Here is a 24049-nt window from a genome sequence, read left to right as displayed (position 1 = left end):
AGTGGTTCTCAAATGGGGGTAACGTGAAGGCACTCCAGGGGGTACGTAAGACTTTAAAATATACATATCCTAAAAACCTAGAGTCTCCACAATACCAGGATGGTTTGACCCAACCTGTCATATGCCACCTGTCATCTCCTGTCAATCCTTTGGATCAACGATGGAGTGTGGTTGCACCTTCAAAATGTTTCAAATAAAAAAAAATTCCCCCAAATGTTTGAATTTTGTATGCGTTTATATGTTACAAAGTTTTAAAAAATCAGACATTGATGGCACAGTGCTATGTTTTAAGTCTTTTTTTCCCCTAACCAAAAATACTTTGCGCTGGTTGGGAGGTACTTGGCTGAAAAAAATATTTCACAGGGGAACCACAGACGAGACCAAAGTGAAGATGTTTGGCCATAATGCACAGCGCCAAGTTTGGTGAAAGGTCTCAAAAGAGAATATCAGAAACACCTTACGACAAAAGGCTGCTTGTGTAGCCACAGGAACTCCTCTTTATACCAAAGTATTCTAGAGTCAAATGTGTGGCTATCTGTCCGACAGCTAAAGCTTGGCTAAATGTGGGTCATGCAACCGGACAATGATCCGAAGATCACCAGCAAATCTACAACAGAACGACAAAAAAAAAAAAAAAAAAGCATGATTTCCACTCATTCTGACTGGAATGCTGTGACAAGAGCTATGCATTAATAAACGCCCACAAACCTCAATAAACTGAAGCAATGTTGTAAAGAGTGAACCAAATATCCTGCAGGATGATGCGAGAGACTGATAAATCACGCAGAAAAGTTATTGCTGCCAAAAGTGGCTCTACAGGCAATGGGTGTCCTAACTTTGTCACCCATAGCTATTCCATCTGGACATTATTTTTGCTAAATAAATAATGACACAATGTGATATTTTCCTGTTTTGGTGTTCATCTGAAGTTTTATTGTACAAATTTTAAGACCTGGGGCCTAATGCTCAAAACTAGGATAAGGGATTAAGCCGGGATATCTTGGTGATCCTGGCTCAATTTATCCGCTAGTAAACAGTTATCTTTCGTTATCGTTATTGGTGTAAGTGTGCCTTCAGGGTACGTTTACACGACAGCGGTGTACTAAATTTTGCATACAGATGATGAGATCACCAAGATATCCCGGCTTAATCCCTTATCCTAGTTTTGTGCAATAGGCTCCTGCCAAGCATTAGATGATTTATTATGTCCTGATACAGAAAACCATGGAATTCAATAGTGTCCTAACATTTTCACATGACTGTATGTTCTGGGGCCGAGGAAGGAAAAGGACACACTTTTAAGTACATATCAAAGGGCTCCTATTATGCTTTTTTATATGTTCTTTATTTCGTGTGTAAACGTCAAAAAGCTCCCTCCAGCCGGAGTTATTCTCTATATCAGTGTCAGTGTTTCTGAACTCCCTGAAACGCCTTCCATTGTAGTCTTGAGTTTTCTCCTGGGAACCAACATGTCACAATATTCCTTATTTAAAGCTACACTGTGTATCTTTTTTAGTTTATTCTTAGCTAAAAACACCTAGTTCTTTAAAAAATATATGTGCTCATTAATGTATATTTACTTCCTTCAAGTAATAAAGTATTCTTGTCAGTTTATAATATGCCATTGAAAATACATACGGGTGAGGGGTTCGGATGCCGGTCGCCATGTTACCCCTCCATCTTGAAAGTACATTAGCCAAAGAGGGACATACCCGTAAATTCAAGCTTTGCCTTTCGCGTTTTAACACTCGATGGCACTGTGTCGAATGTGAAGAGGAGGATTGCCATGTTAATCTTGGACTAAATCGGCCACCGTAGGAGTTAAAGCGAAATCAGAATTGAGAGGAACAGACACTAATATTCACTGGATGGTCATATACCTTTACACCGCTAGATGGGGGAAAATATCACACAGTGGAGCTTTAAACAATTCATATGCATAATAAAGGGACAGGGCCTGGTTGAGTTAGTGTGTTGAAAAATTTCCCAAACATGCTGGAAGTACTTAACCAATAACAACAAACTACTCCATCCGACCAATCAGAGCACAGAGTGCTTTTCAGAAGGAGGGGCTTCATACAGACAGGAACTAAACAGAGCGTTACTGACAGACTGGAAAGATAGGAGCCACAACAATGGAGAATATGAGGAAATAATCAACATTCAAGCAGGAAAACCTCATTGTAAAAAATTATTTAAAAATCAAGTTACCTGGTTGCCTTACATTTTTAATTTCAATTAATTAAAAATTTTAAGTTAATACAATGAACATTTTTGAGAATTGACAACCTTTATTCAAATCTTATTAAAAGATTACTTTTTTTTAAAGAATCATATTGGGTAGTTGTTTGTGTTTTATTTGTTATGATGCAGTGAGACATGCTATTTTCATGATTTATCACATTTTTTATGTGGTTCAGATACAATAACAAATCAAGTTTCTATTTATTAAACCAATTTCCTTCATTGCATCAATTAATTTTTTTTATTTCAATAAGCTCAAAATATTAAGGCAACCAGATTACTTACTTTTTTAAGTAAAACCAACATATTTTTTTTACAGTGCTGCTCTTGTACAGCCTAAAAACAATCAAAGACTTTGAAAAGGGGCATAATAGGTTCCTCTTTAAGACACTGGAACACATAAAAACCTGAATCATCATAAAATATCATAAAAACAACTTTATTAAAGTAAATGTGAGAATGACGTACCCGACGGATCTCTGCTTCAAAGACTAGCGTGCTGTCTGGTGGCACGCGGTTGGGAACGCCCTGCGATCCGTACGCGAGACCGGGAGGAATCACCATCAGTCGCCTTCCACCTTTGCGCATGTTCAGCATCCCCTCCTCCCAGCCCTGCGAGACGGAGAGAGATCGCTTTAGGACTGCCGTATGACTGATAATGACACGTAAAAGTCAACTTCCCCCTCACCTTAATGACCTTCCCAGCCCCGAGCTTCAGTCTCAGCAGTTTGTCTTTATTCAGATTTGAGTCAAACATCTGGAGGAGAGGAAATTAAAAAGAATTTGGATAAAGCTGGGTAGCAAGAAATAAAACAAATGATCTACTAATTCTATACTATAACTACTAGTGTTTTTTTTGTTTTTTTTAAGAAACTAATACTTTTATTCAGCAAGGACATGAACTTTTTTTTTAATTAAATACAAAATTACAAAAAAATTCTCTTTCAAATTAATGCTGTTAATTTGAAATTTCTAAACAAAAATATGAAGCAGCTAAACTGTTTTCAACACTGATAATAATCAGAAATGAGGAGTAATGATGCTGAAATATTTATTTTAAATATTTAAAAATATTTCATAATTTTACAGTATTTTTTAACAAACAAATAAATCCTTGGTGAGCAAACAATACTTATTTTAAAAGAAAGAAATATAAAAATTGACCCGGTACCAAGCTTACTGATAAAGGTGCACTGCCACACACATCTCATTACTTTTGTTTCAAGCCATTCTAGCGTGGCATAGAAAGTCTGCAGGAAGACTCAACTTGATTTGCACCAGTCCTCATTAATATTCAATGAGCTAAGCTGCTTGACTCTGATTGGCTAACAGCTAGCCAATGAGAGCCTGGCTATCAGCATCCTTTACCCAGTGCACTATCGCCTGGAATCGCTGCAGAAATGGATCTTCAGGTATGTATGTATGTATGTATATATATATATATATATATATATATATATATATATATATATATATATATATTAGGGGTGTCCTCGACTAAGGATTTACACATTCGAATCAGAATTGTCGAATCTTTCTATGGTCGACCGATAGTCGAATCTTCTATGTGTGTGTGAATGGGTTGGGAGGGCCACGATATTAGTCTACTAATAAACTAAACCTAATAAACCTAAAAAAAAAAAACAACCTAGAGAAGAAAAGAGCATGCGTTTACATGCACGTTCCTAAGCCGATTGTGCCTAAAGGCACACCGCACACGAAGATCAGCGCCGTGTCTCAGGATCTCACACCAGACGCGCACATTATATCCGCGCAAGCTCAATTTTGAATCGGCTTCTGACAGCAGAGCTGCACGATCTTGTAACACAGGGTGGAATCAGCACATTGACGATTTGAGGTAAATAAAAAATTTAATATAAAACCTTGAAATGGCGCGGCAGGATTTTAAACAACTTCCTGAGACGCCTCGGACAGGCACCGAATGCCACCACCGGTGTGTATGTACACTCATTGAATGTGTTCGAATTTTAAATGCGCGGCGATGAGCTTAAAGGGGTGGCACACCAGACATGAAGCTCCGCACCTGCCTAACACCTGCGAAGATTCGACCGTGAGATCAGTGGTCATTTCAGCACCGCAAATCGATGCATTGAATCTTCGACTATTCGGGGTCACCCCTAATATATATATATATGACGTTCAGCCATCCTTGCTGTCTACGAAACCTGTTGAGCTGGATGAATTATGTGGGCGTGGTCTCAACTGGGGAAGCTGAGGAATAGTAATGAGCTCAGGCAACACCCCGTCAGACTGATCAGCTTTTGTAAATGGCCTGATTTCTCCGCTTATTTATTTTCAGTGGCTAGAGCTGACAGAGGAGGTAGCAGTTCACTTTCACATTCACGACATAACACAAACACGTATGCACCTAAAATATTTCTAAAATAACACAAATAAAAACAGTTTTGTGTGGCAGGGCACCTTTAAACATTAGTGTTGCTCTATAATTCTCATAAAAACCATGTTTACATTAACCAGAATATTAATCAGGTTTTAGTCAGATTCCAATTATGTATGCATGATGTAATTAAATTAACTTTCTTCACATGTAGTACATATTAGATCATATTGGCAGCTTATTAACTCACCTAAGCCATGTCCATTTTGGGCCCAGTGTGCACATACATGTGGTCATTGATAAAACATCTTTACCTGTCCGATGGTGTGGTTTTGCAGCAGCCAGCCAGTGTAGGCCACTTCTAAAGAGTCTCCATTCTCCACACCCTGACCCTCACCAAGAAGAAGATCCTGGGTCAGGACAGAGTCGACCGGACCGCCACAGTTCACTTTGGCAAGACAAACCTGAAACAATTACATTGCTGCTTAAAGATGTCCTTACACAATACCAGGTGACGAAGAACACATAAAACACAAACCTCTTTAGAAAAGTCTGTAGCTGCTTTCTCTGATTCAAACATCAGCGACCAATTCTGTCTCTGGTCATCATAAAACGTGCAGTAGTTACTGGGCTGGGCCTGAATGCGAGAGACACCATTACAAACAATATACAGAAAACAAACATGTTGTCCATCTTTCACTATGTGAATAAGAGCTCACAGTGAGGATGAAGCCTCTGTGGATCCTGGCGGCCGTCACCGGTTTCTGTTGACTGACATACAGCAGGATCTTGTACTGAAGAAGAGTTCAGACGTGTGTGTAAGTGTGTGTGTCACCATTTAGGACTTGTGAAAAAAACATGTGATCATTCGAACCTCTTTAGTTGTATGATTTCCAAGGACCGCAGCTCCCAGCTTGCCTTGTTTCACATACTGTCCGTTAACACTGCACAGAAAAAAACAAACTAATGACATCAGTCTGCAAACGAATCACAGGCAATCAGCGCTCAAGATAAATCTTTATATATAAATTCTAGCATGTACTTAGCTTTGGAAATCAGGTTTACAGAGCAGTACATATTACATGCCTTATTCTTTACACTTAAAAATAACCTATTAACTATCCCTTTCTGAGCATAGATCTGAACTTAACATTAAAATTGGCGAAACAAACATTTGAGAGGCAGGGAGAGTATAAGTCCTTGGTTTCATGTTGAAAGAGTGTTTATTGTGAATATTTAGATCTGGTGACTTCATGCAGTCTTTGTTTAGAGTTTAAAAACAACATGACCACCTGTAGTGGGAAACCTACTCGCCTTCAGATAAAAGTTGATATATTTAATATATTTACAATATCAGGAGAGGACTTGCATGTTTAAAATTTCTGTTAAGCGTTAGCTTATTACATGTCTGTTTACATTTTTTAAACCTAATTCTTTCATTATCTGTTTTTTATACCCCAGGACACGTCGCCCCTTTAGGGGTATAAATTAATTGAAAAAAATGCTTGCTTGTCATTAATTTGCAATCAATTGCATATATGAACCTTAAAAGCCTCATGTACCATACTCAATAAAATACACATGCACCCTAATGTGTTAATCCCCCTTGAAGGTGGCCCTGACCCTGAAGGTGTGATGTGGTATCTGGTACCAAGACGTTAGCAGCAGATCCCACATCCTGAAAGTTGCGAGGTGGGGCCTCCAAGGATCAGACTTGTTTGTTCAGCATATCCACATGGATGAGGGACCCCAGGTTTCCCAGCAGAACATTGCCCAAAGCATCACACTGCCTCCGCCGCCAGGTAAGCCACACGCACACACATCTGGCCATCTACGTGATGTAAAAGAAAACGTGATTCATCAGACCAGGCCACCTTCTTCCATTGCTCCGTGGTCCAATTCTGATGCTCACGCGCCACTGTTGGTGCTTTCGGCGGGGTCAGGGGTCAGCATGGGCACTATGCCGCCCCATACGCAACAAACTGCGATGCTCTGTGTATTCTGACAGTTTTCTATCAGAACCAGAATCAACTTCTTGAGCAGTTTGAGCTCCAGTAGCTCGTCTGTTTGATCGGACCACACGGGCCAGCCATCGCTCCCCACGTGCATCAATGAGCCTTGGCCGCCCATGACCCTGTGGCCGGTTCTCCACTGTTCCTTCCTTGGAGCACTTTTGATAGATACTGACCACTGCAGACCGTGAACCGCCCACAAGAGCTGCAGTTTTGGAGATGCTCTGACCCAGTCGTCTAGCCATCACAATTTGGCTCTTGTCAAACTCGCTCAAATCCTCACGCTTGCCCATTTTTTCAGCTTCTAACACATCAACTTTGAGGACAAAATGTTCACTTGCTGCCTAATATATCCCACCCACTAACAGGAGCCGTGATGAAGAGATCATCAGTGTTATTCCCTTCACCGGTCATGCCTGATCGGTGTATATGCATGTGTGTGTTTTTGTTGGGTATCATATTTATATATTAGGCTTTTATGGCTCATATGCAATTCATTGCAAATCAATGATAATTGATTAAATTGGCAAAAATGTTCCCCAAAAGGCTAAATAGAAGTCTTATGGGTTTGGAACAACATGAGAGTGGGCAAATTATGACAACATTTTCTGCAGACCTATCCCTTTATAATGGATGACACTTTTTTTAAAGGGATTCTCACCTTTTTTTTACTGTAGTTTACTGTAAAGCATGTGTATTTTATACAAAATACATCTTTTTCTAAATAATTTGGCCTCTAAAAAGTTGATATGACAAAAAGTCTAGCATGCTAGAAGATTTTAAAGTATCATTTCATGGTAATGCACTGTCAAATTTCTAAAAGGTTTTCAAAAGATCAATTTTGAATGATTTCTAATTTAGGTACAAAAAGGCAATAAAAATATGACACTACCATGACAATAAACAGGCTAAATAACAAATAATGCACATTTTCTTTTCCAACTTACTATCTGTAGGCATGCACTGCAGTAGCAAAGAGAACAGCTGGAGGATTCTGGCCAGGGGCTGGCTTTTGGGTTGTGGGTCCTGTAAAAAAATAAAAAATAAAAATAAAAGAGTCAGAAAATCTGCTTTAAAGGAGTAGCATCATATTTTTTTTAATAGTTTTTTCTCTCTCCATAAGGTCCACTTATAAGGGAAATTCCCGAAACAACTTTGCCACTTTAGCACAGCACAAACATCTATGTTTTTTTTCAAAAACCACTCGAAATCCAGTTTAACGGGCATAGTGCTGAAATTGATTTGCTTCTTGAATATGTAAGTCATTCACATGTAAACACGGCTCCTATGTGAATTATGCTCATTGCAAATTGTGCTTTATTCACAAAAATCCACAGTGCAATCATGCTTTTATTGTCAAATGTAACCTGGCATTAAAGGAACGCAAGTTGAATCCAGAAGGCGGTCTGGCGGTAGCTAGACTTTCTTACTTTATAACGTGTTAAATATGGATATTTTTTTTACACAAACCCATCGAATTGCGATCTCTGGTACGGGCTTCATTTTAAAGCCTGTGCAGACCTCTAGCTAAGTATAATCTGTAGTTTTCACGAAAGCTCTGGAGCTGCCAAAAGTTAAATTTTGTAACATCCGCCAGACTTTTTCTGACAAATAAACATTTCTCGGTCCAGGTAACACGGAAAAAGAAAATGGATAATTTACATATACTCCCGCCGATGTAAATATACAATGTTTTGAAAAACAGCAAAATTACACTTTAAACAAAGACTTTTTTAAATGCCTATAAGAACAATTCTTCCAGAACAAATGCCATTAAAAAGTGGGCGGGCACTGATGCACTCTTATAGAAATCCCTGACATGTAAACAGGGTTATGTTTTGGTACAATAAGCTGTCTGAAGTTTCAAAACAAACAATTTACATTCTGACAGTTGCAGGACATTTTATTTGACAGTGCGAGCATTTCAATCACATTTGCGACTAAAAATAGATGTGCAAATTGTACTATGTATTTTTGATCACGTGTGAATAAGAAATCCCTGCGGATCAGTTTTCTTAAATGTAAGATCTAACAGTCTTCAATACCTTAAATGGTATAACTAGCGTCTTAATGATAATTTTTAAGGCATCTTTTATTTTGGGGATGGAAAAACATAAATCACACTGCCTAATGTGATTATTGAACTTCAAAAGGCTTGGATTTTATTAAATAAATGTGAGCGTTTCACGTTTCAAAGCCTGAAGGTGGCGCTGTTGTGCACTGGACAGGCTCGTAGACTAATGCTGATCAATTATGACAATGCTTACTGTATGGGGTTTATATTGTAATATGTATATACGATTGTAAGCATGCATATTTTATCTCCCTCGTCTGAATTTGAGTGAGCAGCTGCAATAATAAAGCATAATCCTTACAAAATAAGAGTCCCCCTGTGTATTTCAGACTTGTTTATTAAATAAGTCATGCCGCATGCGTGTCCAATTTTCACCCGGTTATTATTTGGTTGCACAAACTGTGTGTAATTTAATTTAATTTCTATTTAATTTAAAGTAAACTATTGTCATTTCTGTCTGGTACGCCCTATCACAGGAAATACTAAGAACATTATTTGACACATATTATTAAATATATAGATTTTACGAGATTTAACAAAAACCATAAAAAAATCTCTGTACTTGAAATAAATAAATGTTAACTGACATAAAATATAAAACTTTTCTGATTTTCATTTTGTTGAAATTAACCTGTTATTTAGTTTCATTAACCTGATGTATCAAACTAACACTGAAATAAAAACTATACAGACATTTTTTTTTACAAAACAACAGAATTACTCAAATTAAAATAAAAGCAGAATTAAACTGAATTAAAAAAAACTATACATGATCTCAGGGATCCTAAAATAACACTAGTGTGGCAAACTCTGTTACAGTGTGTTTATTTATATATATATAAATGCAGAAACAGTTAGTTGCACCCCTAAAGTTTATAAATGCACTCCTAAAAAAAAAAGTTCAACTTAGGAGCATAGGTTGGGAAAAACTAAGCGTCAAGCCCAGATCAAATTATTTTTATCTTTAAAAAAAAAGAAGGAACATTTGTTTCCTCATTCGGTTGCTGTAGTCTCACCTGAGTTGGCAGAGCTCTTGCGGGGCTGTTTGGGTGCCGTGTACTGGAAAGACTCATTCCCTTTGCTTGCTGTCTGATCCAGTCCAAAGAGAGAAGCTAACTTTGCTCTGAAATCACACAAAAAAGCAGCAAGTAAATCCACTATTACACTTCTCAACTGCGAGATCACATGAGTCTCTGACCAATGCTCCAATCTCAAATTAAAGCTGACCTAATTTTGACTCTGAGATTTTGATTAAACTTCAAACTGAAGGACATCAATGAACACCTGCAACAGCATAAATGAAACCCAAAACATCCCACCAGTAAGCTACATATGGTAATAAACGCATACGCCACTGACCCATGGATCTCTCTCCACTTGTAGTCACTGTCCTGCTGTCCTGCCATGCTAGGCCTCGTGTGCATTTTGGCCTGTTACCAAAGCTAAAAGCTATGGAATGGTAACCAGCCAATTTGCCCACATGTGCATGTGAGCTTCGTGCCACTCTCCCAATTGCATGTAATATCAGATCTTTTTAGCAGGTCTGGCAGTGTCAACAACCACACAGGAGCTCCTCGTGACTGTGGGCTACCAGCATGTGAGTGGCATTAACACGCTGACTCCAGCCTCCACCTCTCCACAATCTGTCCCAACAGCTTCATATTCCCCAGTTAGCACACGGGCATGCTAGGGTATGATGAGATATATCATACCGACGGTATAAAATGTGTACCATTAGAGATTTTGCTATATTGTGAATATCAGTACATATTATATACATGTAGCACACCATGAATAAGACAATAAAGAATAGGATGTGCAGTTTAAGACAATAAAGAATAGGAAGTTTTTAATGTTGTTCATATATGTCTATGGCCCCATTTACACTGCATTGTTCAAGTGGCCCAATTCCGAATTTTTCCTCTCATGTGCACAGAGCTAGCCTAGAAATCTAGACGCACTCTAGTGGCAGTAAATCTAATCTGCAGCGAGTGTCGTCTAGTGTTGCCAACTTTTTTTTTCAAGGAAAGTAGCTAAAGCCTGCCCAAAAAGTCGCTAAATAACGTCATGCATCAATTAGCATACTTGTGACGTCATCACGCCATCCTTGCGTTCAGCATGCCTAACGTGTTCTCTCTCCTAATCCGTGCTCATTTACTGTATTTTAAAATAATATAATACAGCCGACTGTCCAAGAAATGTTTTCATTTCCTATACCTTTTTGTCATACAATAGGAGTATGATGATATAGTGAATTACAAAAATGTTACATGTGAATTGAGAAACTGGATGAAATAAAGCTCTGTGATAGTGAGTAATATAAGTGATAAGCACAAGAGAAGAATGGAACTCATCATAACTAATTTCTTTAAATATAAAACAAAAGAAGCAGATATCATTAAAGCCCCTTTCACACTGCGATTCCGGCAAATACACGGATAATGCGACTCGGCATTTGTTCCCGGGCCGCTAGATTTGGTCCATTCACACGAAATACCGTAATATGTGCTCTTTCACACACAACCCGTAACGGTCCCGGATCGAGTTGACACGTGACATCCGGATGTGACGTATAATGGCGAGCGATCTCAGCTTCAGCGCGGATAGTAAGGAGCTCCGTGGTCTCCACCCAACAATGGGACAATCTCAATCGCAAGCTCTACGAGTCGCGCGATAACTACGTACACGTTGTGGCATTAGTTTTGGCTTTTGTTCACACAGCGCTCGTACCGGGTCGAATCCCGCAATTTTACTAGGTCCCCGACCCGGGTTCAGTTCGGTAATCAATTCCGGGACGTGGTTGCTTTCACACAGAAGGCGACCCGGCAATGCTCCGGGAATATTGCGGGTCCGATGTGCAGTGTGAAAGGGGCTTAAGTGAGAAATCCGTGGCAACCATGTGTGCTCATGTGTAACTCGATCGCTCACGTCTGTCAGCTGCTGTCTGTGCGCTGCAGCTCCCCTCAGCCATTCACTGAACAGGGTAGACGCAGAGAGAGGTGTGTGTGTGACGGCAGAGGGAAAAAAAGACCTCGCGGTTGCAGGACAGTACTAGTGACATTTGTAAACTAAAGTAGCTGACGTTTGTCCAAAAAGTCGCTAGATTTGTTGCTAGTCGTTTTTTTGCAAAAAAGTTGCTAGAGGGGTCTGAAAAGCCGCTAAATATAGCGAGAAAGTCATTAAGTTGGGAACACTGGTGTCGTCTAGCAACTCTCAATACACTTCTGAGCTGTAAAAACCAAACTCTGGTCAGGCCAATCACATCGTGTGTATAGAGTCGGTGGGCGGGGCTTAACATAACGGCTTGCGTGCTTCTAGTAAACACAGAAGCTGGCGAACGGCGGTCTTCCGAATCAGCTTTGACTTCGACTCTGGAAGACTCTGAGCTTTTCTCTGAGAAAAGAACAAAGAACGGCACTGAAGTCATTCTTAAAAAGGGAAGATGTGTTCGGAGAATTGCCGACTGGATACGGCGAATGTTTAATCTATCAACTAGCTCCTCAGATCTGATCCTGAACGGATGAGGCCTCACTCATATGTGGGAATAAATCCGATTTGATTCGGATACGTGCATTAGCGTCTGCCATGTAAGCGGTGGAATCGGATATTCCCCAGTAAATGAGTTACTTTACTGAAAAAGGGACGGAGGCAAATGACGTCGACTCAGGTGGACACGAACTGCGATCAAGGGCCAGTGTGCCAAGTACGTGGCTTTCCTGTGGAATTTGGTTAATTTAACACAGTTTTGAGTTGCAAATGGGCGGGTTTTGTTGTGAAAACCTGGCCACCCTGTCAAGGGCTCTGCTCTTTTTCTCCGCCTTAAGAGAGAAATGTTTTGCTGACCTTTAAAGATGTGTGGAAAAGTGCGGAAAGCAAAACATTTTATAATCATTTTGTCTGCGTCCATTACATATCGCACCGTTTTACTTCCTTTTCCGGTTAAGAACGTCTTGGGCTGTTTCGCCAGTGTACAGTGTAAATGCAAATATTGGATACGGGTCGCTTTTAAAAGATAATGGAAGCGGGTCGTCAAAAAAATCGGATATAGCCAATCAGAATTGTGCATCAAGACATGCAGTGTAAATGCAGCCTATGTGGTGTTTTAATATGCTTTATGACAAATTCATAAGTCAACACCTTTGCTGAATATTTTTTTCCTTAAAACTGCAGTGAACTAAAGACACTGTTTGAAATTGCCTGTGTTTCTGATGTCACAAACTACCTTGTAACCAATCACGTCATGATGAATGTGTAGAGTTACATAAACCGAAGTTAGTTCTGAGAAAACTAGCAGAATGTATTTGTGAATGTCATTTGTTTTGATGTTTTGCTGCATAATGCAAAAACAAAATGAAACATTAATAAGTGTGATTTAAAGGGTCGGGGTTATGCTATTTCATGCACTTATTTACACTGTTAAAGAGTTGTTTCTGATGGCAAACATGGAAAAAGTTTCAAAAAACAAGGGTATTTCTGTGTCAAACACACACCTTCAGGATTCAAAGAAGTTTCAGAAAGTTTTTTTCGAGTATGGCCCTGTGAGACATCATAAAGGGCGGGATTGCTTGAATGGGTACTTCTCCCAGATGAGTGCGCGCACGCACACACACACACACACACACCAACCAGAGCGCATCCTTTAATGAGCTTCGATTGGGTTACGGGTTGCTACTCAACAAAATCATCAATGTCACTAAAAAAAGTGTGTTTATGATTGTGAGGGAAAGATCACCTTGTTCAGCTTCACAAATAACCCAGAGTTAAAGGAACAGTGGATGCAGTTTGTGTTTCCGGAGTTCTGCAAATGTGTCTTTGTTCCCGGTCATGAAATGTGTGTTTTGTTGGCAATCGACACATAAGAGCATATAGAACAACGCCAACATATAGAGAATCGAGAGTTATGCAGGGATAATGCCATGGTGTGTGTGTGTGTGCTTGTGTGACTCTTTAGCTCCACCCACTGCACGCCTCCACGAGCTCGGCTGTTTTCTGAAAGGATCGGTTCAGTGTATCTGTCTTTTATAAATCTGATAAACTAAAGACTGTTAATGTTGAATGTTGACCGTGAATGTTTTTCATGAAGTGTCTGATTCCTTGTGTGAAAAATTCCTGTCTCATTTTATTGAGAAGTCAATAAGGTTTAGACCTCATTCACCGCTGACCTCACTTGTGTCTTTTGAAACACCCAGTTTTTCGGCCACTTGGAGATTATTCGATCTTATTTCCTTGCACACATGCAAAGACATTATTGAGCATCTAAAACCGACCTTTTGTCCATATGATTTTATTCCATCACGCTTTTTAAAGCAAATTATTGACGCCATAGGGCCTGATTTGCTGTCGGGTCATTAATATGTCTCTGACTACTGGTGTGGTCCCTGACTGCCTAAAAGATGCCTTGGTTACTCCCCTTTTGAAGAAGCCTAATCTGGATGTGTCTGGTTTAGATAATTTTAGACCAATTTCTAATCTTCCGTTTGTGTCAACATTTTTGGAAAAGGTGTTTCTCACTCAATTGCAGTCTTTTTTGAGCACAAATTGTTTGTATGAACCATTTCAATCAAGTTTCAGAAAACTGCATAGCACTGCTTTACTAAAAGTTGCCAATGATATTTCGTTAGCGACTGATAATAGGAATGTTGTTGCTTTGGTCCTCTTAGATCTTAGCTCAGCATTCGACATGGTTGACCATAAAATACTCCTCTCTCGATTGGAAAACTATGTAGGCATCCATGGTACTGTTTTAAATTGGTTTAAATCTTATTTAACTAATAGGAAATTTTCGGTATGCATTGGTAAACATACTTCCTCGGCAGCACATCTTTTCTGTGGTGTTCCACAGGGATCAATTCTTGCTCCAACACTCTTTTCACTATACATGCTTCCATTGGGATCAATCTTTCGTAAATATGGTGTGTCTTTTCACTTATATGCCGATGACACCCAATTGTACATACCTTTTAAGCGTAATGATTAAATGCTTCTTCGGTATTACTAGCGTGTCTACAGGAAACGAAATTATGGCTTGCGCAAAATTTCTTGGCTTTAAATGACAGTAAAACTGAAGCGATAATATTCGGTCCCAGTGATTTTTACGACCATGGAAACTTGGATCTTGGTGAACTAAGTTCCCATGTTACTCCGTATGCAAAAAACCTTGGTGTTTTGTTTGCCTCGGGACTTCGGTTTGATAAACAAATTAATTCTGTTGTTAAATCCTGTTTCTACCATTTACGACGTCCTGCCAAAGTTAAATCGTTTCTCTCTGTCAAAAATTTTGAAATAGTGATTCATGCATTCATCACATCATGTCTCGATTATTGTAACTCACTGTATTATGGAGTTAAATATTCTTCCATTGAGCGACTTCAAATGTTTCAGAATGCTGCAGCCAGGCTGATGACAGGTAGTCGAAAATTTGATCATATTACTCCAATTCTTTCTTCCTTGCATTGGCTACCAGTTAATTTGAGAATACATTTTAAGATTTTAGTCCTTGTTTTTAAATCTTTAAACGGCCTAGCACCGGGATATCTCTCTGAAATGCTAAACATGCATACTCCATCAAGGTCACTTAGGTCCAGGGATCTATGACTTTTCACGGTTCGTAGGTCTAAATTGAAACATGGAGGGGACAGAGCGTTTGGAATAGCAGGCCCAAAACTTTTGAATAGCCTACCGATTTCAATCAGCACAGTGTTATCTCTCTCTATTTTTAAATCAGTACTTAAAGAACACTTATTTACTATGTTTACGAGTGTTTTTGTCTTGTATCTTTTCATTATTTATTTATTTTTAACATTTCTATTGTTTTTTGTGTATTGCCTTGTACAGCACTTTGGTCAGCCTTGGTTGTTTTAAATGTGCTTTATAAATAAATAAACAAACAAACTGTTGGGAGATATGAAGGATTAACACTACTCTATAGATACTCAAGATTAACATGAGATTGGCAGAAACTGTGTTATGCCCCCCTTTAATGCTTTTTAGTGTTTAGGGATGTTTTAGGGGCCACTAGTGGTCATTTAAGGTGGGCTGTGAGATTTAGGAGTTGTTAGTTTAGATTATTTCACACACGCAGAGAAAAAAAACTCAAAACTGTGCCTTTAGGGGGTACAACAGCTTGTCACTGGGGCAGTAAAGGACATCTTTGTACCATTTTTACCACAAAAGTAGTACCTTAAGGTATGTATCTGTACTCTTAGGTACTAATATGCCCCTTTCAGGAGTTAAAACGGTACAAATGTCCCTTTAGGGCTACTGCCCCAGTGACAAGCTGTTGTACCCCTAAAGGTACAGTTTTTACACCTTTGTCTCTGTGTGTAGCAGGCGGAGATGATTTTAATGAAACTGGAGGAGGAAACACCCAAACCAAGTTTTGACATCATATGATCAAGGAGTTCCTGCCAGAACAAATGTAACATTCAAGGGATGAATGTTGAACACAACTCGCTGTTTTTAACACAGCAAACGGTTCACTTGACTGTTAATGTAGCCTACTTTCGCCACAAAAGTTATATTAGTAGCCAATGAGTGACACTTCACTTTCGGTTTATTTTGCACCATAAGTGCATTCGAGTTGTTTCCGTGCTACACACCTAACTAAACTTAATTTAGAAAAATAAAGTGAATGGGTTTGATTGTGCATGATTGTGTGTTTGTACGTCAGGAACTCACTCACCCTCCAGTGGGAGACAGAAAGTCTCCGTCCTCGTCGTCTGTCGCGAACATGCTTCTGACTGATCGTCACACCGCGAGATGAGGCTGCAGCAATACGTATATTACAGATATGAAGAAATGATCGCCAGCATGGCGAGTTAGTATTAACATATAATAATTCTTTCCAAGTCGCTTCCTGGTTCTGCTGGAGTCAGCTGACCCGCCACATGATCACGCGCGCTCTACGTCACTTGTCCAACGGCTCTACGCGAGAGAAACGTTTTTCTCTGAACGCTTTAAATGAGATATTAGGCGTTTCTCAATGTCAAGGAAGCATCCTTGACATTGAGAAACACCTAGTGATTACTCTTTTAATTTCTGTAATGGTGAAAAGGAAACAATTTTTCATTTATTTTTCCATTGGATATATACAAAAATATTTTGGATTGATGTGGAGCGTTTAATAAAATAAAAAAAATTGAATGTTAATTTGCAGCTGAGTGGATTTGACATACTAATATATGATTATGGGATTGAGAAAGATAAGGCATACTTCATACAATTATTAATATTTATGGGAAAATTTCACATTCGTTAAATGAAATGGTCACACTCCAAACCTAACTTTTCTTGTTTTAAAAATGAATTCAAGCTTTATTGTTCGATTTTGTGTAATTGCACAAGTAAAAAGGAAATCAGAACTCATAACTTGGCAAGCAGGTATGACATTGTATAAAATAGCACCCTTGTCCTTTTGTTTATTATAATTTTGTTCTTGTCCTCTGGCACTGTTTTTTATTTTTATTTTACTTTATCACTCTGTAATTTTGATTTGAATGTATATGTCTTATTGTATTGTTCTGGTTATGGCATTAATAAATAAAAAAACAAAAATAAATAAAAAATAAAAAAATAAACGTTTTTCTTTTTTGTTTCTTTTTTATTTATTTATTGTATTTTCTTTCTTTCTTTATGTACCTCCTGGCTATTGTTAAATGTTGAAAACTGTAAAGCTGTATATACTACTACTACTACTACTAATAATAATAATAATAATAATAATAATAAAACCAATAAAACCTAATTTGGAAAATCTAAAATAATTTATAATATCATGGTTAGTAATATTATTATAATTTATGATACTTTTTATAATTTATGATTGCATAATATCTATGTCATTATAATAATGATACTTTAATTATCCTTTATGTGATTATATTTTTATACAACTTATTATTTATACTTTTATGAGGAAAATACCATGCTTTTATCAACTGTTGTAAAACTCGATTTTGCATAAAGTGAACTAAATCATAATTTTAGGGATAAATCTACTTTAATTTGTAGCTTTGTTTAAAAATGTTGTATTATGTTTGTTTTTCATATTAAATACTATAGTAGACTGAAATAATTACAAGTAATTTAAATAGTATATCCGATTTGCATTGGCGCGCGGAAAGTGAAAGTAATCCGTGAACTTCTGCTGCTGCTAAGCAACCTAACTTTACACAAGCAAAGACACGAGCGCGTTAACGACTGCGAGTAGCCTATTTATGTACTGTGATATTTATTTTTTAACAAATGAGGTAAGTGTTTAAAAGGGTATTTCATGTGTGTGTGTGTAGTGTGCGATTAAACCTGCTTTGAATTGGAACAAATGGGTTTTAGAACGAATTCAATACGACAATTCAGTCCAATTCAGCTTTTCGTTTTACGAATCATTTTAAATGGTAAACAAATTAGAGAGTTGAGAGAATGTAGTTTTGTTTAATAATCGTCAAATTGTCAATTTTATTTTAGTAACTGAATTAATAAAAGCCTGTGGATTCATTGTTGGCTAGAAATATTTAATAGGCTATAGGCCTAGGACTAAAAAAATATTTTTGAAATAATGTATTTTCACTTTTAAATTTGATCAGGTTCAATGTACTTCTTTGAAATATATATACACGTGTGTGTGTGTGTGTGTGTGTGTGTGTGTGTGTGTGTGTGTGTGTGTGTGTGTAAGCCGATCAGGCATAACATTATGACCACTGACAGGTGAAGTGAATAACACTGATGATCTCTTCATCATATATTAGGCAGCAAGTGAACATTTTGTCCTCAAAGTTGATGTGTTAGATGCAGGAAAAATGGCCAAGCGTAAGGATTTGAGTAAGTTTGACAAGGGCCAAATTGTGATGCCTAGACAACTGGGTCAGAGCATCTCCAAAACTGCAGCTCATGGGTGACCAAGGCTCATTGATGCATGTGGGCAGCGAAGGCTGGCCCGTGTTGTCCAATCAAACAGACGAGCTACTAGAGCTCAAATTGTTAGGGTTAGGGCTGGTTCTGATATCAGAATACACAGTGCATCACAGTTTGTTGTGTATGGGACTGCATAGCCTCTGACCAGTCAGGGTGCCCATGCTGACCCCTAACCACCACCGAAAGCACCAACAGTGGCACGTGAGCATCAGAACTGGACCACGGAGCAATGGAAGAAGGTGGCCTGGTCTGAGGAATCACGTGTTCTTTAACATCACGTGGATGGCCGGGTACATGTGCGTCGCTTACCTCAGGAACACATGGCCCCAGGATGCACTATGGGAAGAAGGCGAGCCGGCGGAGGCAGTGTGATGCTTTGGGCAATGTTCTGCTGGGAAACCTTGGGTCCTCCATCCATGTGGATGTTACTTTGACACGCTCCACCTACCTAAGCATTGCTGAGACCATGTTCAGCCTTTCATGGAAACGGTATTCTGGTGGCTGTGGCTCTTCCAGACACAAAGCAAAAATGCTTCAGGAATGGTTTGAGGAGCTCAACAACGAGATTGAGATGTTGACTTGGCCTCCTAATTCCCCAGATTTCAATCCAATCGACTATCTGTGGGATGTGCTGAAAAAACAAGTCCGATCCCAGACCTCGCAACTTACAGGACTTAAAGGATCTGCTGCTAACATCTTGGTGCCAGATACCACAGCACACCTTCAGGGGTCTAGTGGAGTCCATGCCTAGTCGGGTCAGCTCTGTTTCGGCTGCAAAAGGGGACCAACACAATATTAGGAAGGTGGTCATAATGTTATGCCTGATTGGTGTATAACATTGAATATTTATAGACTAAAACTCTTCTAGAAATATATGATATTATATGAAATATAATATTCATAGGCTAACAAGATGTCTTTTCACTCACAAATCTGATCAGATTCAATGCACTTGTTTGAAAGCTCATCTATTCATCTTGCAGTGATCTGGATGGAGCTCACTGTTTTAGGGTGCTGTGTTCGCACCCGTGCTGCTGGGACACTGAGCTCAGAGGAATCAGAGGAATCACACGCCTCACTCCAGCATGCATGAAGAACAGAAGCTCTCTCAAAGGCCGTGCGTTTGCTTTGCATTTCTGATATATTCTGCACGTCTACCTTCTCACTGCAACTCACTACTGAATGCCTGTGATTTCTGCATCATGTTCTTAAAGGGGTGGGTCTGTGTTTTTTTTTCTAGGCTTGGTTGTGTTTATGGGGTGCAGTATAACATGTCTAAATACTTTTTTTTTTTTAAACGCCTTTTTTTTTCCTATTCTCCCTTTATTCCACACCACTGTCCTTTGAACGGCTCGTTTGCTTCCTGCTTCTATGAAGCCCATCCCTCTGAAAAACGCAATGGTCTTAGATTGGTTAGATGGCCAAATTTTCCTGTATAAACCAGTTTCCTGTATTTTTATTGGCTGAAGTGCCAAGCACAGGTAGTGTCCACACCACGCCCCTTCCCATTACGGGCAGAAGTCACATCTGCGGAGACTAGCAAGGGTTTATGATGTCACCAACCCAGGAAGAAGCTCGTTGTAGTCCAAACCGGCCATTTTTGTAGGCAATAAACTGCAGTAACTTTAAAAGACAATATTTTCGTTTGCATTGAACTTTCAGCGCTGTAACTTTGCAGATACAGTTTATGCACAAGCGGCGACATTACACACTAACTAAAGTTAAAAAAGTCAAATTGCATGACACCACCCCTTTAAATTTTGCCTGTTTAATACCATAATGTTATTCTGCTTTCTTGCAATACCAACAGAGATCTTTCCATCTCTCAGTATTGTCAATGTCTCTGAATGGACGGGACGGAGGAGAGCGACTAAAGAAAGGCCAGTGTACAGCACGGACACAGAGGCATCTTTGAATGAACTCGCCAGACAGACTAAAGACACTGGAAAGATTAAGAGGTGAGTCTTATATGTCATGACATTGGGAAATCAGTAAAGTCATCAAAAATATAATTGTCCCATCTCTGGTTATTCTCTTGTAGGGCAGATCTTTTCTTCCCAGAATCCATGTTGCCTATTTCCGGCATGCCCACCAATACACAAAACAAAATAAAGGTATGTGGAGGTTACACTTGACTTAAAATATAGTACATTTTCAAATATGTGCCGTTTTTGGCACTTTTCAGGTCGTGGAATATCTGAGAAGGGATGTACTGTAATCTGGGCCCAGTTTTTCAAAAGTAATCCAGTGGGATTTCGGATCACGGATTGGATCAAATCTTGGAAAAGGGTTTTTCAAAAGCAAAAGAGGGATTCCGAACTAAGATCAGAGCATGTAATCCGATTTTACATTTGATGTGGATCAAACTAGCCCTTTGGGTTTTTCAAAACTTTGAACTTGGTTTAGGATCTATTTGATCAAAAAAAAAAAAAAAACAGGATTATCCTGATCCCATTAGAAGGGTGGATTCAGTTCAATTATTCGAATCCTGGTAAACAGGATTTGGTATTTGGATCACAGTTATCAAATCCATGGGCGTCGGAACCATTGTGTGTGTGGGACAAGACCCACCCACTTTTTAAGACCAATGATATTGGACCCACTCACTTTTATCGTCTCTAATTCAGCACATGTCTGCTTACATTGACTACCCCTTAACCGAGAAACTTATTTAGAAACTTATTATTAAACACATGTTAAACGCTTTATTTCCCCTTTTCTAATATTTTCTATTTTTTTATTGAAAAAACATACCTTTCCGATCTGATATGTGATGGGGAAAGGGAGTAGAGCAAGTTTGGCAAAAGGCGGATTCGAACATATGCTCGCGATATGCGTCAACTTAATGCCATGCGTCTTACCCTACTCTATAGCCACGGTAAATTATTCAGTGATTTCTGTAATTTTGTCTGGCCCAATCAATCGTTTAGTAAACGGCACTTTTTCTGTCTGGATACGGAGCATAAAAAACATGCAACTTGTTCATTATCTGTGAAACTGTTGATTTCTATGGCAGTTAAATGAATATAGCCTTTTTATTAGACTATTCGTATTGACTGGTTTGTGGTCTTTTTTGCTATAGGAAAGGGATATGGCCTAAAACGCACCATAATGCAGGAACTCACATCTATGAAATCATTTTTTATCTGGGGGACAACCCCCAGACCACCTGCAAAACTATTTCCCCACCGATCATATTTTATACTGACCCACCCACTTTTTATTTGCTTCCGACGCCCATGATCAAATCGAATGTTCCTTTAAAAAACTGCCATAAATCATCCATCCATCTGTAAGATGGATAAGGTGATCCTGGATAGCAAAACTTCTAAATCCGGATCAGTTTGATCCAAATAAAAAAAAAAGGAAAAACTTGGCCCTGGTGATTGGTCGGTCGTCGGTGTCTGTAGGTGTGAATAGACCTTTACGGTATACTGTATGCTGTAAAATTATCAGGGCTAGACATTAACACTCGCCAAATGCGTGTGTATCTCAGCAGTTGCATGTAACTACTAGCCCACTGGCTTCTTTGGCAGGTTGAATTTTATAATAGAATATGTAAATTTGTCAATTGTAGTCTGTAGTCTTTTCAAAAGTCATGTGGAATAATACATAAAGTACAATGTAGTTTGTCAAAAAATCGCTATATATCGATACTAAAATGTCTGAAATGCTTCCAATACAAATTTTCCGCAGAATAGACACACGCCACCAGCGTCTCTTTCTGTCTCTATCATCTCTCAGACAGCGAGTGACACACACACCCTCCTCTCACTCACACACTCGTTTCATTTGCTCCGGATGAATATTGTTGCTGTTGCAGGGCTTGAATTTCAGCGTGGGATTGCGTGTAGATAGCCTCAGATTTTGTGCTCAAAATGAGAACGAAAACTCATGTGTAACATGGATCCGTGCATCAGGTCTTAAAGTGACAGCAGCCTAATAAACCTGCTGACAAATTATGCAATATTAAAAATATCTATATGGCAGTTTTCCTCCATGATATCGATGTCAAAATTGTGGCCAGTTAAAATGCTGAGTGTCTAACAACTTTGGAAAACCACTAGCCACAGTGACTGGTGAGCGAAAAAGGTTCGTCTCAAGCCCTATTAATGAGTATTACATCATGACTTGTTTTTGCAGTTAAATACAGTTCACATCAGTCCTCTCATGGGCTGCTCTGAGTTGCCACAGTGTCCAGTGGTCACATGGATTCCCAACCCGCAGCACAAGCCTCAGTGGCTCCACCAAAACAAGTAGGCCTGACCTCACCATTATTATATCAATAATTGCTTCCCATTGAATCAAGAAACTGATTCAATAAAAAAGATAAAAACAATAAAAAACTTTAAGTTTGCTTGAAAAAGCCTAGCCAGAAAGTTTGAAACAGTTTTAAAAGTTTGACGTTTGAAACGGTTTTAGTTTAGTAGGTTGCTAGGGTGTTGCTATGGCAATCAGGGTGGTTGCTAGGGTGTTGCTATGGCAATCAGGGTGGTTGCTATGGTGTTGGTATGGTAATTGGGGTGGTTGCTAGTGTACTCAGGGTGGTTGCTAGGGTGAGGTTCTAATTAGAAAAAACGTTTCTATTTAGAAGCTTAAAGGTTCCTTCAGGCGCTTCATTTATAGAAGATTTTAGGGATTCCATCATTGGATCATTTTATGGATTAACTTTTGTGTAATTAATTTTGTCTTATTTATAAAAAAAATGTTTAATGTTTTAATTTTTATGAATTAAACAGCTCATAAACATACTTTATCATTATATATATTTTTTTTAAATAACATGAAAGTATTATGCAAATCTTTTTAAGACATTTCTCCTTATATAGAACCTTTTTGTCATAAAGAGTTCTTTAAACCTGAGTTCGAAACAGAACCTTTTTTTCTGAGAGTAATCAGACTGGTGATATAAATCACTAGTACTGCATACTATAGCACTTTTAACCTCATCTGTGAGTATTAATGAGCATGTATTGTATATTTATTATTATAATCCACATGTACAATGTACTTTTTTATATTTGCAATGGTCTTTATTCATATTTAACTGATATTTGGCATCTGCTTTTCACCTGAAAGGTCTAAATCTCCAAACATTGCTATAAAAGAGTTAATCTGCCTTCCATCTTGTCAAACGTCCAAGTCATCCAAAGGAGTGAGTAACTAGGGAATGTGTCTGACACTTTTATACTTTATCCACACAGAGCAGTGTTTTAGAGAACATAGCATTGGTATTATTCCTTTCATTTAATGTGGACTCCTGTTCATCCATTTGTCCAGGATAATTCTGTTGTTTGTTGTTGATACCCAGGTTAACCCGCGGAAGAGATGTAATGTGTGTAAAAGGAGGGAGCCGCGAGACTCTACACTAGAGGGCGCTGGCACCCCGCGGTGGGTGGGCATTGGCTTTAATCCCATCCCTAAACCCATCCCACATCACCTCTCCAGCAG

General features: G+C 38.7%; 2 protein-coding genes across 4 annotated transcripts in view; one reads left to right on the top strand and one right to left on the bottom strand.

Moving 5' to 3' along the window:
• The window catches only part of fkbp15b (FKBP prolyl isomerase family member 15b), a 60476-nt gene extending 43883 nt beyond the window's left edge, over positions 1-16593 (bottom strand). For all 3 annotated transcript variants that reach the window (XM_067412968.1, XM_067412970.1, XM_067412969.1), the window contains exons 1-9: positions 16371-16593; positions 9706-9812; positions 7563-7641; positions 5478-5547; positions 5323-5397; positions 5142-5240; positions 4918-5067; positions 2933-3001; positions 2713-2856 (exon numbers count right to left, since the gene is read on the bottom strand). In XM_067412968.1, coding sequence (XP_067269069.1) covers positions 2713-2856; positions 2933-3001; positions 4918-5067; positions 5142-5240; positions 5323-5397; positions 5478-5547; positions 7563-7641; positions 9706-9812; positions 16371-16420 — 843 coding nt within the window. In that variant the 5' untranslated portion in view covers positions 16421-16593. The remainder of the gene's footprint in view (positions 1-2712; positions 2857-2932; positions 3002-4917; positions 5068-5141; positions 5241-5322; positions 5398-5477; positions 5548-7562; positions 7642-9705; positions 9813-16370) is intronic.
• Positions 16594-17804: 1211 nt separating this feature from the next.
• LOC137038385 (uncharacterized) lies at positions 17805-23765 on the top strand. Its single transcript, XM_067412895.1, has 6 exons — positions 17805-17937; positions 19582-19715; positions 20409-20556; positions 20640-20712; positions 22742-22854; positions 23678-23765. Exons 1-6 carry the CDS (start codon positions 17933-17935, stop codon positions 23763-23765), a joined length of 561 nt encoding a protein of 186 aa, XP_067268996.1. The 5' UTR covers positions 17805-17932.
• The last annotated feature ends 284 nt before the right edge of the window (positions 23766-24049 follow it).

This window comes from Pseudorasbora parva, chromosome 13 (genome assembly GCF_024679245.1).
Source record: "Pseudorasbora parva isolate DD20220531a chromosome 13, ASM2467924v1, whole genome shotgun sequence".
NCBI lineage: Eukaryota > Metazoa > Chordata > Actinopteri > Cypriniformes > Gobionidae > Pseudorasbora > Pseudorasbora parva.
Note: the sequence above shows the minus strand (reverse complement) of the source record. Positions and strands in the feature narration are given on the sequence as shown.